This window comes from Larimichthys crocea, chromosome XI, assembly GCF_000972845.2.
Source record: "Larimichthys crocea isolate SSNF chromosome XI, L_crocea_2.0, whole genome shotgun sequence".
Taxonomy (NCBI): Eukaryota; Metazoa; Chordata; class Actinopteri; family Sciaenidae; genus Larimichthys; species Larimichthys crocea.
The window spans coordinates 12396658-12414674 of record NC_040021.1 but is presented as its reverse complement, the minus strand read 5'-3'; the positions used below and the strand labels follow the sequence as shown (position 1 = coordinate 12414674).

General features: G+C 39.9%; 1 protein-coding gene across 3 annotated transcripts; it reads right to left on the bottom strand.

Annotated features, from left to right (window-relative positions):
- Positions 1-277: 277 nt before the first annotated feature.
- scml4 (Scm polycomb group protein like 4) lies at positions 278-17970 on the bottom strand. Of its 3 annotated transcripts, XM_027283811.1 has the most exons (8): positions 17403-17968; positions 17017-17219; positions 10845-11139; positions 6789-6991; positions 5290-5419; positions 2882-3094; positions 2351-2496; positions 278-2000 (listed from the first exon to the last, which is right to left on the bottom strand). In XM_027283811.1, the coding sequence occupies exons 3-8, from the start codon at positions 11098-11100 to the stop codon at positions 1875-1877; spliced, it is 1074 nt and encodes a 357-aa protein (XP_027139612.1). In that variant the 5' UTR covers positions 11101-11139; positions 17017-17219; positions 17403-17968; the 3' UTR covers positions 278-1874. The 3 variants fall into 3 exon arrangements, with proteins under 3 accessions (XP_027139612.1, XP_027139613.1, XP_027139615.1); XM_027283812.1 differs by having other exon boundaries at positions 2882-3091; positions 17017-17970; XM_027283814.1 differs by lacking the exons at positions 10845-11139; positions 17017-17219; positions 17403-17968 and adding an exon at positions 7511-7747.
- Between the last annotated feature and the right edge of the window lie 47 nt (positions 17971-18017).

Genomic DNA, 18017 nt, shown 5'->3' with positions numbered 1-18017 from the left:
TGCCATGTTTCTACAGTAGCCCATAGCGGACAAGCCAAACACAAGCTCTAGATAGGGCCTTTCGCCTTTCTCACAAGTTTCATATCCACTTTAGGTACCCCTGTTTGCTTGGAATGGGTGGGGCTTGAGGTGAGGAGTGTTCAGTTGGTTGCAATCTGCATGTTCACTGCTAGATGCCACTAAGTCTTACACACTGGACATAAAAAAAAAAAAAAACTTACTTTAAAGCAACATATTTGCCACATTTCTTGCAAATCACTGAAATCAATTTATCGGATTGGAAATTGGAAAACAAAATGTAAAAGTTTAATGCAGCCCATAGTTCACTGGGGCTCACGACAGTCATGAAATACAGAATCCATATATAGACATACATGCTGTACTCACATAAGTCTGTGGCACATTGACTTGAACAAAGTTAAGCAAAACACATAGAACACAAAATATCAAAGTGAGTAACAAATACTGTACAGTCAGCTTCAAACAAAGCATTGTGTTCAAGCACTGAAGTTTGTCACATGCTGCGTGTGATTGATCATCAAATTTATATGAGAAAAAAAGTCAAATCATTAATGCTAAAGACATTTTACTTATTAGTTTGTCTCTTTATACAGTTTAGAGGTGAAATACTGCTTTATCGTCAGGTAGAACAAAACATTTGATGATGCATTTACAATGACTGAACAGGTATTGTATGACAAGAATGTAAACTGTAGCTTTATCTGGAAGAGTTAGTGATGAAGTGTATGAGGAGAGTGATTAAATTGTTAAGTGTTGTGATTGTAGTGGCATTAATGGTTAAAGTGAGCACCAAGTTTGCTACAAGTTACTTTCTCTCACGCTACAATGCAACCCCCAAGTAAAACAAAAGCCTCACAAGGTAGGCTGCAAAGTGGCCCGCCATTCAATATTGTCATTGAAAACCAGTGAATGCACATGATATACAGTTCATGAGAACATGATGAAAAAGCGTCTGCCTATGTCTCCTTTCCTTCCTGTCATCCTGTGATCGCAGTGTGATTATATGCAGCTCTGACTGCTGTCACATCTTATCGCTTCTTGTGCTGTGCTGTGCTGTGGTTTGTGGTAAAATAAATGTTCACGTTGAAAAAAATAATTTTGTTTCGCAACAACAAAGTTTCTTATGCAGCTTTCACGTTTGAATATTCAGATAAAACCTTTAAAAAATCTCATCCATGGGTCATTATTTCTCCCTTTCATTAAGAATACTCTTAATCTTATTCTTAATTTGGATTGACTCAAGAGTTACTCACGCTAGCTACCGGTCAAATAGATTTGAATGCTTCCTGAAGAAATCAATTATTAGTTACAGTGCGTGTCTAGGAGTGATACCTGGGTCATCATTATCATCAGTTAACAACAAAACTAACTCACAAAACAATAATTTTAAAACTGCAGCAGCATTGAGACGTAACCTAAAGACTTCTTAAAGTTTAAAAGTTAAAGCACCATACAAGTCTGTTAAGCTCCCTGTCTCTGTGGGTCTTCAGAGGTGTTGATGCGGCGTCCATGATTAAGATCTGCACAAATGACTTAAGTAAGCTGTGTGCAGACTGCAGACGTCAATGCAGGTCATGTTTGGATATACAGTAGCTGCCATGTGGAGCTAAGCTATTTACAACCTAAAGCCATTCAGATAGCAAAACGATGATGGAAATGAAAGAACTGCTTCAGCTGTAAATAGTCTTAATATGTACAAAAATAAGGTGAAGTCGCAGTAAAAGCCGCCGAGTGCGCAATCTGGCTCCAGAGGCGTTCATGAAGTATTGCTGATGGTTGAGAAAGTTTGAGAGAATCTGCAGCGGTACAGTTTTAGTGAAAGGTGATCAGGGGTTTGTCTCCTCTGCAGCAAATCACGACCGATTCTGTTTGAGCCTGTCGATGTGGTAACAGAGTTTAAGCGCAGGTCCAAGCTTCAGTCCCAGATACTTCATCATCATCTCACTTTTCAGCAAGAGCAGAGCGTCTCCGTCTATTTCCTGAAACACATCACAGGAACTGCATGACTAATGGAATAATATGACACATTTTTCACCTGTTTGCATGGTTGAATTTACATTTACAATAATATAGCAAGGCTTTAAATTCTGCACCTGTATTGTACTAAACACTGTAACAAGTAATAAAAGTTAGTACGAAGAAAAAGTTTCTAAATCTGCTGATGTATATTTATTGACAGGGAACTGGGTGATGGATAAATCAAGCCACAGTTGTCTCATAACAAAAGAGAGACTATGCAACGAGTTCCAATGGATACTGAGATATAAAGCTCCGTTCCAATATATCTGGTAATACAATGCCAGTCTGTGGGCTACAATAATGAACTCACATGTTTTCTGAATGCTTCAGCATGGGGTCCCAGAGCTTGGGGGTCAGCATCTTTGATGAACCAAACAACTTCCTCAACACCCCAGCTGGACGGGTCCTTACCAGCAGGACGCTTGCACTCACCGGTGTCTGGCATTGGACTGTAAGCTAGATCGCACAGGAGAAACAGGTGGAGTGAAGTACTCAAATTATCAACATACACCAAGCATTTTAAAGAATATCCTGATTCATTTTCTTGGGTAGAGTTAGTTGAGAAGATCAGAAGTCTCATGTTTGTTGGTTAAAGATGAAGTTACAGCCAGGGGATAGTTAGCTTAGCTTTGCATAAAGACTGGAAATGGGAAACATCTGAAGGCAACAAAATGCACCATCCAGCACCTCTATAACTTAACATATCTTGTTTGTTTAATTTGTACATAAAGTGTAAAATTAACAAATAATATTTGTGGTTTTCCATGTACTGCATTAGCACAGCTCTTCCAAAGATTTCTAGCTAATTTCATAACTGTACATCTGAATTTCAAAAACACACCATTTCTGTTTCCTTCCTGGAAGCTTCCTGGGCTCGATGCTTGTCTGCATAAGCCCACTGGAGCAGAACAACTGCTGCCACGGTAACCATAGGAGTGCTTTGGCTGGTACTGTGATGTCATGACATTGAAGGCAGAGTCGCTGGGATCTACAGCGTAGCGCTTGGAATCAACTGGCGGGTCACATAAGAAGTCATCAGGCATTGGTGTTTCTGCTGGAGGAGGAACAAAGGAAATGGCATCATTAAAGTCGAGCCCATCTGGAAAATATTGTCCTTTTCGTGCAGCAACTTTGGTCTGTCAACATGTCAAAGCTTCAACATTTTATAGATGGATTGGCACAAAGGTTTGTACATGATTCCTAATCACTTTAGCGATTCCCTGACTTGGATTGCTATGACATTTGGTACACATATTCATGTACAACTGAGAATTCATTGAAAAAACATTGGTTATGCTCTGACCTTTCATTTCAATATCTGCAAAAATAATTACATTCCCATCACCCTCAGCTGTACTTTGTCTTTAATGCTAATTGGCAAACATATAGCACACTAAACAAAGGTGATGCACATAATAAACATTGTCTTTTTTTAGGATGCTGGCATTAGTATTTGGCTCAAACCACCACTGTGGTCGAGTACAGCCTAAAGGAGCTGCTAGTATGGCTGTAGACTTCAAAATAGACAATATAGTTTTTTTATACATGCTTTTCACACCAGATGTCCATCAAACATTTACACGGTCTAATATCTGTTTAAATATTTTATTTTGCTTCCAGAGCAATATAACATCTGCAGGTGTCTGTACTGTATTAAGCATCAGATACATCTTTCATGTCTGTTAAATAGCGAGTTAAATAAATACACAGATAAACTGTGTTAAAGCCCCTTCAGCCTTTAACTGTTTGGATATGAAATGGCTGAAAGGGGAGTCAGTAATTCCTCTGAATCTGCTCCCTTTGTGCCAACCGTTTTTCAGCTTGTCAATAATGTAGATGCCTGCTGGTTATGCCAGAGTTGGGCAGGTATGGATTTACCAGATGACAGATTTATAAGACAGAAATACCCCACTGAGATGATTCTGAATTACCTCTACTTTGTGCTCACACAAAGGTCAAACATATTGTATTGTATTCTGAAAAATCAATTATGTGATAGGATCTGCGCATGTGAGTTTGGAGGCTTATATATTGACACACACAGTACAGGGCCGCCTTCATTAAATACGGTAAATGCTTAATATTTTATCACTTTTTTGTACATCTTTACATCCTAACATCTCAAATATTCTTGAATAAACCATGTATGTACTATCTATTATGACATTTAAAAAAAAAAAATCACGTAAAAAAACAATCAAATATAAAACATTTGAAAGAAAGGGAATGTACATGGCCTAGGCAGTGTCCCAAAAGATATCCCTAAAATACAGGGACTGTTTTTGAAATGCTTCTCCATTTCACCAGAGAAATGATTTACATATGTGTTTGGGTAGCACCGCAGGGAGCACACTGGATTGTGGTGTGTGTATATATATATATATGTGTGTGTGTGTGTGTGTGAGGGGGAGAGAGAGAGAGAGAGAGAGAGAGAGAGAGAGAGAGACATTGTGCTTCAAACATCAAACACTTCTCATGATTTGCAAGAACAAAGAGCAAATCGCTGGTCCTTGACACATGAGATTCCCATTCCCACCTCAAATACACTAAAGACTTTAAATATTTGCTTATTGGGGGCAGCACAGGGAAAAAGGGATAGGAAAAAAAGAGACATAAAGGATGGCTGTATGAGATGCATTTTCTCTATTGAATTATTATTTTTTTTAAAGCCTGAGTTTCTCTAGGGAAAGCCGAAAAAAAAACTGGGCAAGAAAGATATGATTTTGTGTACAGTAAACCGAGAGAAACTAGTGCTGCTTTTGATTCAGCATGCCGACATGCACACGAGTGTGATGTTTTTACATCTAAACGCACGTATCGTCACAGTGAACAAGTCTTCTGTGTATTTAGAGAACAAAAGAAGAGAGATACCACGCTGACACTCGTAGAAGCCTGTATTTTAGCACTGAATTCAAGTCACAGTCAGAGCAGTGTAGCAAAGGGATGAAAAAGATAAGATACAAAAACAAAAAAGGAAGAAGGGAGGACACATTTCATACCACAAAGTCACACCACCAAGTCAAGCTGTGAGTGTATAATAAGTGTAAAAATATTAGGACCACCTTCCTGCCTTACTGAAAGACTTCAGGTCTCAAGGCTTTAAAAAAAAACCCATTAGACGTTGTAACTTCATTCCCCAACATCCCTTCTGTTTGGATTTCACTCTGTACTGACAAGTCAGCATTTATGAGAGAGACGAGACAGAAAAACCTTATTATGGTTTAAGATGATACAGGAGTGCTCTGTTACCTGTTAGGACCTGTGGTGTGGCAGAGTGGGGGACAATAGCAGCATCCTGTGGGAGGGAGCCCATCTCAGGTTCTGGTGTGCTGCTGGGAGGAGAGTTAGCTAGTGGGGACATCACCATCCTGGGCTTCAGCTACACACACATAGACACACACACACACACACACAAACACACAAATCAATAGTGTTTCAGGATAAAAAATGATCCTCATTAAAGATCAGAACACAAAATTATTAATCTGTACTATTAATCACCAACAGTTGGGCCACAATGTGACATTTGGCCTGTAGTTGGCGCACATTGTGTTGTGTAACCGAATAAAGCTGTGGCTGGGAATTTGGTTATTGGTGATTTGGTCGTCCATTACTAACAGATCCCTCTATTATCTGTAGCCACTTATCCTCATCGGGATCCCAGCTGACTTTGGTCACCCTAGACAAGTCACCAGCTTATCGCAAACAACCACTCACACCTTCAGAGTCACGTAATTGACCTATTAATTGCACCCTGTGGGACACGGGTGGAACATGCAAACTCCACACAGAAAGCCGGGGTTCGAATCAGGAACCTTCTTGCTGTGTGGCGACAGTACTAACCACTGCACCATCATGCTACCAATTCTTTTTTTTACATACACAGGCCCGAAATACAACCACACACATGGGCACCTTAGCAGTGGCCATGAGGTGAATTGGCACATCTCCAGTTACCAGTCCACCCTCCATACTTTTGGTCCATGCTGGCCACCCTCCAGTTCCCAAGACAAGTCACTACAGACTGAGCTACTGCCGCCTCACAGTACAGTACAACCATTATAAATATCAATACCAATAATGGCAATGCCATTACAAATAGTGGCATTAAAACCAATACCAGTACTTATTCCATTTCTAAGTAATATAGTGCTATCGATACTCATCATAATATACAATTATTGCCAACACTGGGAAGTCCAGAAGCCTAATGGCTTGTACTGCTCATTAAAGGCAAAACACCAAAAGATAATCTAAGTAAATACTGCTAATACTACCAATACCAGTGCCAATAACAATACCATAAGGACAAAGGTTGTACCAATACGTTTTAACATACCAATAACATATTCCAATAATCAAAAGGTACCTAGTTGAGATTTTGACCACTAGTGGCACTACTGAGCAATGTTTTAATGAGTTCGGTTGGATGTCGAGCTTTACTAACACACATAATTACGTACACGTATGCGATAATTAACATTCCTTCTTCCTTTCCAATGATCGTCAATTGGTGGCAATATTGTGCCAACAAACCTAGCAAATAAATTATATTATATATCTAATTATATGGGTGTAGCTAGCTATGTGAATGTAGATATAAAGAATGCAGGTGGTAATATATTCAAACTGTGTTTGCAAATATTTTATAGGTTAAGGAAATGCTTTCAACACATTTGTTCAGAGACAAGGAGACACAATACATTGACGAATCAGAATGTAAACACAACATTTGATGACTGACCGACCTTAAAACCAGGTTTCCTGCCTCTCTTTTTCGGCACCTTGAGAGGCAACATAGGCTCAACGTAGTGACTCTGGAACTCCAGCTTACGGATAGGAGGCCGTCCTCTCTTCCTGCCAGGTACCTTACCCTGGGGCCCCACCATGAACTGGGGGCCGAGAGCTGGAGTCTGCATCTCTGAGCCGGCAGACAAGGTACTCATCAGACCTGAGAAAGACCGAGAGATTGCTAAGTGTAAGTTCAAAGTAACAGGAAGTGGCAGCTTTAAACAGCACGCACCCCTGCCTCAAAACGGCAAAAGCGGAAACTTAGAAGTGCATTTGAGACTGCCCCCTCCACACACACAAACACACACACACACACACACACACACACACACACACACAGAAACTATAGGAAATAGTAGAAACAAAGCCACATAAAGCTTTGTACTCCATACCCCTCCCCCTCTTCAACTGCAAAGATTGCAATAAATATCATTACTGCACAGAGAGAGACAAAGCCACAGACACACACACACACACACAGACAGGAAGTGAAAGCACATACACCCACAACACCCATGTAATCAAACAATGAATCAAGTGCACATTCACTCGCACGCACATAGACAACAGTGGTTTTCAAGTGTTTTGTCTTGGTGCCATTCATGCACATGACGTTCACAGTACACCCCTCTCTCCATGGATCTCTTCATCATTTCATTCATGCAACGCAGTCGCTTACCTGACATGGCCTTTGAATGTGACGCTAAGTTGCTCTGTGCTGACTGACTGTGCTTTTGCAGAGGCTGATGTTCTGCTAATTAGCTGTCACATATGTATTATTCGTTTGTTTCATATAGAGAACTGGCTAAAGGTCAGTACAGAGAGTTGCTGTAGAGCATAAAATCCTCTTCCTGTGATGACACTGAGATTTGCCATCTCAGAAAGAGGAAGACAGACAAGAGCATTTGAATATGCATGATGTCTTCAATCCTCTTTCTCTCAGAGCAAATCACAGGAAGAAAGAAAAAAAAAATCAAAATGTACACAAAATTATCATTCTGAGTGTTGCCTACCATCCACACAGCCGTCTGGTAATCACTGTCTGTGTGATGCTTCACTCCAGCAGCAGGTTTCTGAATATTCCCCTGATGGATCTCCAGCAGTCTGCCTCTACTGTTCTCTGCTGCTACACACTGTCAAGACACCGGCAACTCTGCGTGCGTCTCTCTCTCTCTCTCTCTCTCTCTCTCTCTCTCTCTCTTCCTCAATCTCCAACCACCTTCCTCCGAAACAACCCCCTCCTCCCTTTCCCTTCTACCCTAACCCCCATCCTCTGTGTGTCCCCTTTCAGTCGTCATAGCAACACGCCTCTAACATCCCGCGGCAGCCGGCAGACCTGCTGAGCTCAAAACGATCTGTGTGTATGTATGCGTGTGTGTGTTTGTGTGTGCGGCTGTGTGGGACTGTAATGTAATTACAGTTGCCGCAGCTCAGGGTTTTTTCTTTTCTGTCTTCAAAAAAGGCTTAGAGCGGGTGACAAGGGATTCAAGCTGTGCAGTGTTTTGTGCTACAAGCGTTGGGGTTACATACTGTAATCTGTCAAATTATCAAATTATTTCTGAAGAAATTCAAATGTAAGTCCGCACAGGAGTAGTCCAAAAAAAAAAAAAAAAAATTCACCAAAATCCTAAAATGTGAAATCTGTTAATCACCTTCAAATGTTTGAACTTTTCTTTGCACGGACCTGCTCTCAGTTAAAGAGATCAATTTTTCTGTAAACATCAAAAGGTTCTAGCAGAAGCCCTCCAGGATTACTATGCTGCTTTTGTTTGTGATAAAAGATCATATTGCTGTCAAAGCTCACTCTCTTCCTTTTATTTATAGGCTCTCTCTGCCTTTGTGTCAGCTCGTGTACGCTGCTTTTGTTTAATCTATAATAAAAAATCGACACATGGAAAGAAAAAACACCAGCCAAAGGCAATGTTGTGTATGTTTTACCCACCGAGGTGTAGGTATTAAAAGAAAAAAAAAGGCAGGCTCCAGAGTGGTTATTTGTTCTTATTGGCTCCAAGTGTGGAGTACAACTCAGGTTTTTCCTCCTCACCACCACATATCGATTAGTTACACTCAGGTTGCTATGCCGATTCCCGTCCGCGGTCAAAAGGAGCCACACTGGTGGGTTTTAACACTCAATCAAAATCAGGTTAACCTTTCAAACGCCTGCGTGCCCTCGCTCGCACGCACAGACGCTGCCAGCGTGTAAAGAGATTTGCCAGGAGTCGGCTGTAAAGTGGTCGCTCATGAGCTGTTTTACCGCTCAGTGTGACAGGCCAGACAAATTGCAGCGTTTCATTACTTGAAGTCTATACATGATAATAAAAAAGGGACAATAAACAGCAAGGTCAGGACAATAAGGCTGTGATACTGGGTGAACATGTTCACACACTTCATCTGCACTGACCGTGATGGTAGGGGGGCCAACGTGTGTGCGTGTGAAGGAAAGGAACCATAAATCATAAAAGTAATTACACAGTGAGATTAATCCTGATGTCCCTCCTCAATCAGTCCTGTCCCATTACGGCGCATCACATTACAGACAGAGACAGACTGAGAGAGAACAGATAATCATCTTTTACTTAAAAAGAATTGGAGATGGGGAGGAGGGGGGCATTAACACTGACTGGCAATATGAGACAACACCAGTTTTTGCAGGCGGGGGGGAAAAGATTTGCACCACTGCACCGCACCCTAACATAATACATTTGGGACCGCAGCCTAATTTGTTTATGGCTAATTAAGCAATTAAGCGATCAGTGAACCCCTACGCCCAATTTTATTTTCCAACTAAGGGGTATTGTCCCCTTTTAAAAGCCTCACGTTGGAGAAAGGCTTCTGAAAGCGGTTGGAGCACACTGTTATGGCCACAGTAATGCAGAAATGATCAGCAATGATTAGCATAACTTAATCACCAGCTTCAGGGGATGGAGATTTGTATCTGTTTTCACTTAAGCAGAGAGGAAACTGCAATGAAGTGAGTTATGCTAATGCCACACTACACCGCACACCTACACACATCTCAGTAAACAAACAGCACACACACACCAAATTCATGCAAAAAATAATTGCATTTTAACCAGAAACAATATACACTTGCTTGGTTGTAGAAAAGATTGGTGTGTGTGTATGTGTATGTTAATGTGTATGTGTGTGTGTGTGTGTGTTGTCTAATCAATGTAACAAACCCCCTGAATTTATTTACAGCTCAGGCAGGGCGTCACCATGGTAACAGACAGTGAAATCGGATCCTGCGCCAGAGTCATGTGATAAGGTGGGAATAAATAAACGCATAAACAACAATGTGTGTATTAAATAAACACGCTCACACACACATATACGCACGCACACACACACACACACACACACACACTGCCCCTCCTTATCTCCACTGAGCCCCTTCATACACACAACACACTCCAGGAGACAGGGAAGGTGAAGAGTGCTGCTCTTTACATTAGTCATGGGTCAGGGGGGAAAATGGGAAAATGTGATAAATCACATTCAGGAATATTTAAATGGATTGGTCTCATACTGACACACACCACGCACACACAAGTCTAAATAAACGGCACACATTTGGAATCGACTTGCTTTAGTTGTTTGTATGTCCCACTGATTATTTTAAGCAGAGGTGGAAAGTAACTAGGAACATTTACTCAAGTACTGTTCTTATGGACATTACATAAAACTCCCCTTTAATTTAATATATATTAATGCATCAAAAATAATGATCCAATACTATAATTTATACCAATAAAACAGTGACAGAGACTATTCAGCCACCATAATATAATATATTATACTAATAATCCTTTCATACTTTCATTTACCTAAGACGCATTCTGAATACAGGACTTTTGTTTGTAATTTTTTTACATTACTATTTTAACCTGAATACTTCTTCCACAACTGATGTTAAACTAAACAAAATAAATCACCTTCAAAATAAAATACTGACAATGACTTTTAAAAATTTAACTGGAAAAAAAAGAAAAAAGATTTAACTGAATTCTCACTTTGTGCACAGGTGTCATCGACCCGGCTCCTCAGTCTCCGCCCAACTGGTTTAGACTCCGCCTCTAAGTCCACCAGCTGCCAGCAGCCCCTCCCCCGGTCGTCACGCCGATCCAAACGTAGACGAAGGCGTACACCCTTGCTGAGGACACCGGGTAACCAGGCCACAGGAGGAGGGGCAGGGGGAGGAGGAGGCGAAGGAGGGGCCAGTTCCAGGTGGGAATCAGGGTCGAAGTCCCGCCCTCCTCGCAGTCTCATGCCCTCGCAGCCCGCCAGGGGGAGGCGAAATACATCACACTGGAGAAACAGAGAGAAAACGCTCAAAAGTAAACAATATACATCAACCTATTTAACTGTGAGGTAAAGAGCATGCTGCTGTCAAATGCAAATTATGAACAGTTCATTTTTTAATCAATCAAAATTCTACTAATCACCATTAGGTAATGATAAAGTGCTCCAATATTCCATTTCCCAACATTAATCTTGTCCTCTACAAATTAATTTCAGGCCTTTCAATCCACAGGAAAAATTAGCACGGAAACTACAAGAAGGCAGGCGGACTGACGGAAGGATGGAGATGGTGGAGGGAATGTTAAAAGAGAAAAAAGAAATTGGGGGAGGCGGTTGTGTAATTATCAGTGTGTGTTCAGAGGTCAAAGAAATAAACTTGTGGTTAATGAGAGAATATGGCTTTGCTCATGATAAAAGTATTGGGTACAATGTGTGTATTGTGCTGTAAAGTGAATGCAATTTGGCCTCCAGGGTGCTGGATTTACTGATTAACTTTAACTAACTAAGCCTTCAGTCTCCTCTGTATTGGATAGAACAAAGGCGGTGAAGAGGGGAATGAGGGAAGCTGTGAAAGTTGTTAGAGCTGATAGAAATGTTCACATTATCACCCTATTATCCTATTCTAGATCTTATTTTCTGGTGGTTGTTAGGCCTGCAGCAATTACAGTTGAGAGTTTACCCAGGGCTTTTTCCACTGTCATTTTGGAAGTATTTATAGACAAAGGTCTAAACAAAGCATTCTCAATAAGCGTTTCCAACGAGTTATGGATTATCATCAGTTACAATATGTCAGGGATGGAAGGATGCCATAGTGTAATAATGTATTTTTCCTTTAATTACAACAGTGCATCAAAAAAAGAATCAACCATTTAGGGGAATATTTTAATGATATACATATACATATTGGGGCAGCAGTAGCTCATAGAAGACATTATGCTCTGTCAGATTGTACTTTGAACTAAACACCATCAGCATGCTAACATGCTCACAATGACTGTGCTAAGTCAGTGATATTCATCATCTGGTAACAGTGAAAGTCTGTATAAAGGTTCGTACCAATTCATGAGGTAGATGTTGAGATTTTTCACAGGTTGTGTACAAACTTTGACCTGGTGGTGAGGCTACATTGAAATTTAAGGGATCGTATTCATCCTCAGGGCACCATGAATGTCTCAACTCAGTAGTTGTTGAGAGATTTCACTAGTAAACAAAGATGCCAACCTCATGGTGGTCAAAGTCAGGATCACCAAAGAAATGATTCATCCTCTGACTGTTGTATCAGATTTGTAAATAACAGATGTAATAGTTTAATAGATTTATTGCTGACATGGATTATGTGTCTATTTGTCTACATGCTATGAGTCTTATTTGAATCAGAAAGTGGAATTTAAAAGACAACAGTTCTCAAATCTGGTGCCAGCAATGTGACTCTTCAGCCAATTAAGTCCTGTTACGATCATGTACAGACAACGAATGTTTGTACAAAATATCATGGAAATCCACCCAACAGTTACTAGGATATTTCAGCCTGGGCCAAAGTGGTGGATCAACTGACCAACCAACTATCAGACCGAAAATGAGAGAAGATAAAAAGAAGCGGAGAGGCAACAATTGAGAGATGAATAGGAAAAATGCACAATGGTGAAAGAGGATGGAAATGACAAAGATTGCGTGATTACTGATTGAAGCTTTGATTGCTTCAGCAGTACTTTTGAAAAAATGAACAAAAAAACAACAACGAAAAAAGAAACATGCAGTGGAAAACAGGGACAGGCAAATGGACAATGAAACATTTTTAAGGGAGGAACTGTGAGCTTCGAACATGTTTGAAATCCCAATATTTCACATTCACCAAAAAACTCAAACATCAAACGTCGATGCTAAAAAACATGAAAGAAGACGGTTCTTCACACACACACACACACACACACACACACACACACACACACACTACCCTATCTGTAGAACCATGAAACAACCGATATAAAAAAAGTAAGATTTGATGAAACAGAGTGCAACCCAGCCAACACACACACACACACACACACACACACACACACACACACAGGGGAATGCTTCAGTTTCTATCTAAAGGCTCTGCATCCCATGAGAGCAGAAAACTACTTTATCTTGCCACTCCAAAACACTTGTGGCTTGGAGCTTTGCCAGTAGTGTAGCTTGTTGGAGAGATTTCTTTAACAAAAATCAAACACACACACACACACACACACACACACACACACACACACACACACACTCACACAGCTGCTTTTCATTCCCAGACACTGTGGAAGAAACCAAGTAGTAGTGGAGAAAGTGCCCGAGTGGATTTAGAGATTCTTATGGGAGGATGTAACTATACTCACCTGATCATCTTCTTCTTTACAGGTAAAACCTGTTGTAGAAGCTTAACTTCACCATTCTCATATTACATTAGTTCTGAAAATAAAGGTCAGACCAGAGTTGAGAGTACTAGAACCGATAGAGCCAAATACCATGACTACTGTATCAGATTTGTGAATAACAGACGTAAGAGAGTGACAGATTTACTACAAACATGAATTATGTGCCACCCGGTCACATTTTCTTTTGTCTAGAAGCTATGAGCCTCATTTGAATCAGAAAGTTCCCAAATCTCATATCCACAATCTATTTGCTCGTGACTCTTTTGCCAATTACTTACTGTTATAATCACTGTGTGTTAGAGTCATATAAGTCATATATATATATTATAATTACTTTCATTGTGCAGATTATGTTCTTGATTAATCAATTTGGTCTTTAAAGTATCAAAAAATAGTAAAAAAGACCCAACACAATAGGTTTAGTCAAACAAAAAGATATACAGTTTATTATTATAGTATATAGACTGAGTGAGGACTGAATCTATAGATTTCTGTTTAATTATTAATCACTGCAGACAAATGTCTTGTTAATTGACTAACTGATTACAGTTTTTTACAGCTGGTAACACATTTCTCTGTTCACACGCTCAACAGAGATGAATTTGGACTATGGACTGTCACTATTCATTACTTTCACTGACCTTGAACTTAAAACTCAGTGACCTTATAACTTAAACTCAACCACAAACAAAAGTCGTTTATGGAACGTTTATGACCGCTATCCACTTAATCGTGTCTCTCTTTGGACACAATTAATGCTAGATGTTTAAACATATCTACAGAAGATTATCAGGGATCAGATCAAACCTAATTTGACCAAAGCTAATTTGGTGGAAAATTAATACTCCTAATCTGCACTTTTCTTCCTAACATTTCCCATTTGGAGCCACGGTAACAGTTTTACTGAACCATTTATTTTACTTTTGTTTGTCTCTATGTGCCCTTTGATGAACTGGCGACTTGTCCAGGGTCAGCTGGGTTCGGTTCCAGCCCCCTGCGACCCTGATAAGGATAAGCGGTTACAGAAAATGGATAGATGGCTGGATTTCTACATATACCACTAGAGGGAACCACTAGTACCACTAGGGCTATGTACTGTATGTACATGTACATGGTACATGTATGGATATATTGGATTACCAGAATTACTTTAGTTTCAGTGCACTTGGAATTACTCTGCAAAATGGTGAAAAAAGAGCATATTGAAACATGCAATGAAGAAGTGACCTTATTTCTGTTGCAATTTAATGAATGAATAAATAAAAGATACTTCAAAGACATTAGTCATACATACTTTAATGCTTCATGTTGTGATGGGATATTTTGGTTGCATTCTGAGTGTGATATTATTATTAGCATAGACAAACGTCTGTTACCAATTGTAAAAAACTGTAATCATGTAATCGTTTCAGCTGTGTCTGGGTTACACAAAAGCATACTTGCAAACAAATTATATATTTGTGGGTCAAAGTGACAGAAAATTGTCAGCATTCAGCTTTCAGTCATGCAGCAGTTTATGAGAGTGTAGCTGCTTTCTCACAGGGAACATTGACCTTCATCTGCACAATGCCATGCTGATGTGTGAGGTGTGAAAGCCTCTTCACCTCATTTTATAACGTCATTGTGAAAGGACCAATAATAACCATTTCCCTCTGCACATTCAGCACTGACCATCTTTTCTTTATTAAAAAGCTTTCTCAAACATTGCCTTACAAGGGGAGAGAGGCTCAAAACAAACAGTGGAATGTCCTTGTGGCTGTGCCATAACAGCAACAGCAAAGTCCACAATTCTCGTCTTTCTAAAAGAGTATGGTGGTCCTTTATTAAAAATAATTAGTCAAGTTTCAGTTAGGGATGCCACCCAGTATTTTGTTCTTATGCTACTTTACACTTCTACTCCATTACATTTGTTTGACAGCTGTACAGATTACAAGTTTTGCACATACCTATTCTGATCACCAACATTTCATGGCTCCAGCTTCTCAGATTTGACAATTTGCTGCTTTTCCTTTGAATTTATTTTGAATAATTTGAAGGTTTGGACTCTTGGTTGGACAAAACAAACATTGTGAAGGTGTCGCTTTGGGCTCTGGCTAATTGTGACAGCATTTCTCACTGTTTTCACACATTTGCACAAACCAAACTGTCAATCATTTAATGAGGAAAATCATCAGCTGTTTAAATCCGCAATGAAAATAAGCATTAGTTGCAGTCTTGTACAAAATAGTTTTAAAAAAGCGGCACCTCAACCAACTACAACAGTAACATTATTGTTAAGTTGTTAAGTTGTATATTAAGTAATAATAATATAATGATATTATAATAGTCACAACAGTCACAGCTGCCATTTTTCTTCTGCATTAAATACTTTATATATACATGAAGTTAAAGTAATTATACTTACAAAGTTTTACCTAAATTATGGCAGAAATGTAATATAATTTGCATACTATGTTTTCATTAGTGTATAATCACCTGAAAAAAACAATCATTATGTTTTGTTTACCTACAGACACCGGGGGTCCCCTTTCATGGAGTCTGTCATGTTTCTACAGGAGCCCAGAATGGACAAACTAAAGACTGGCTATGGATGCGGTGTCTCGTGAGTTTGTAGAAGGTGAGGCGATGGAGTTGCAATCGGCAGCTACACAGTTAGATGTCACTAAACCCTACACATTTTCAATACAGGACTTTTCCTTGTACCATAGTATTTTAAGTGTGGTATTAGTACTTTCACTTTAGTAATCTGATTTCTTCCTCCATCACTGGCAGTAATGCTGCCATTCTGGTAAGTGCATTATACTTTTATTTTTAGTTCATATTTATCTCAAAAACAATGTTTAAGTCCTTCCTGAGGACTATGACAGAAGATAGAGAGGCTAGATGTTGTAGTATTCTTTACTATTTGTGAGCTCAAGCAAATTTGATCTGATTTGAGGGTCAACGGTTAACTGTCACTATTCAAATTCAACCCACTAAGATAGGCCCATGGCAGACAATTGTGTGTGTGTGTGTGTGAGTGTGTGTGTGTGTTGTTGTGAGTAATTGTAAACCATGCTGTCAATGCCTGTAACTTCCTCAGCTCATTGTGATATCTTAAAAACATACTTGTGTGCATAACATACAGTACTTTAGGAAATGAATTGAAAAGTGAATTTGGTTTAAAAAATGAATTAACCACATGGCAATAAAACAAATCACAAACAATACAGACAAATACAAATCAAATATTCATTAAAAGAATTAAGATTTTTTATCATTTCTGATAGACATTACATTAAGTCCTCCAATAGGAAATGACATGTCTGAAGTGGCATCATGATATTATGGAGGCAGCATATCCTCTCTGTGGTTATTTCTATAGGGAAGTGAGTTTATTGTGACCTTGTAGGTGAGACTACAACAATACAGACGCATATTCACGTGGTCTACGTACAATAATCTGACAAAAAAAGGAGTCAGTGGTTCATCTCTTTACCTATCTTCTCGATGGGGCTGATTCAAAGGCGGGAATCCATTTCTCCACAGCAAGGCTGACTGCGTGCAGACACTGAGCCGGTGCGTGGAGCAGCAGAAGCGGCAGAAGCACCAGGGGAAGTCTCGGTTGTGGGTCAGTCCGGGTTCCACCCCTGCAGTTGCGGCAGGGAAACGAGCGAGTACCGCGGACTGGTGAGCTGGAGTCTGCGAGAAATTTCACCTTTACCGACGCTGTCCGGAGATTTAGACAGGAGTTGTAACGTCCTCAAGGGCGGAAGTTCATGTAGGGGTTAAAAAATATATATATATATAACTGGGACGTTAATTTTAGGGGGCTGTTGTTGAGGATAATTTTCCTATCTGGATTTAAAGCTGCATCTCATTTACCTGCACTGGTTCAGGAGACAGAGGGAGAGGAAGCACTCAAACTGAAGAGGTTCAGCCCACTTCTGTTAACACAAAAACACTCCTTGATACACACACAGTGTGTGTTTGAGTCGAACCCAACCAGAAAAAAAAAAGCACCAACATAATTAGAATACTTTAAATTATCCTATTACCATTCATCATGTGCCTCATGACTAGGATATTTAAGTAGTCACATGTCCAGCTATGTATCACACCATTAACCTAAATGACACATGCATTTACCCTCCCTGACAAACTGACCCCACATTTGCAAACCTCACTGATTGGGAATTCCCACACCTGTTCACACAGGAGGAAATCTGGTGTTCCTGCTGGGCCCCTACTCACATCCCACAGGAACATGCGCCACATGAGCACAATAAACCAGAATAATTAATATGCTAAGACTGACATTGCTATAAGCTGGTGTGTGGTGTGATTTAGGGTTGAACCATGCAGGGAAGCTGGGGGCTTTTGGAGCTCCAGATTTTTCTGGCGTCTGCACATCTGCTAATTCAGAAGTGAACACAAATCAGAAAAATTGGAAATAATCAGACATGTCTCCCTACAAGAGGTCAGACTGATCTGCAGTGA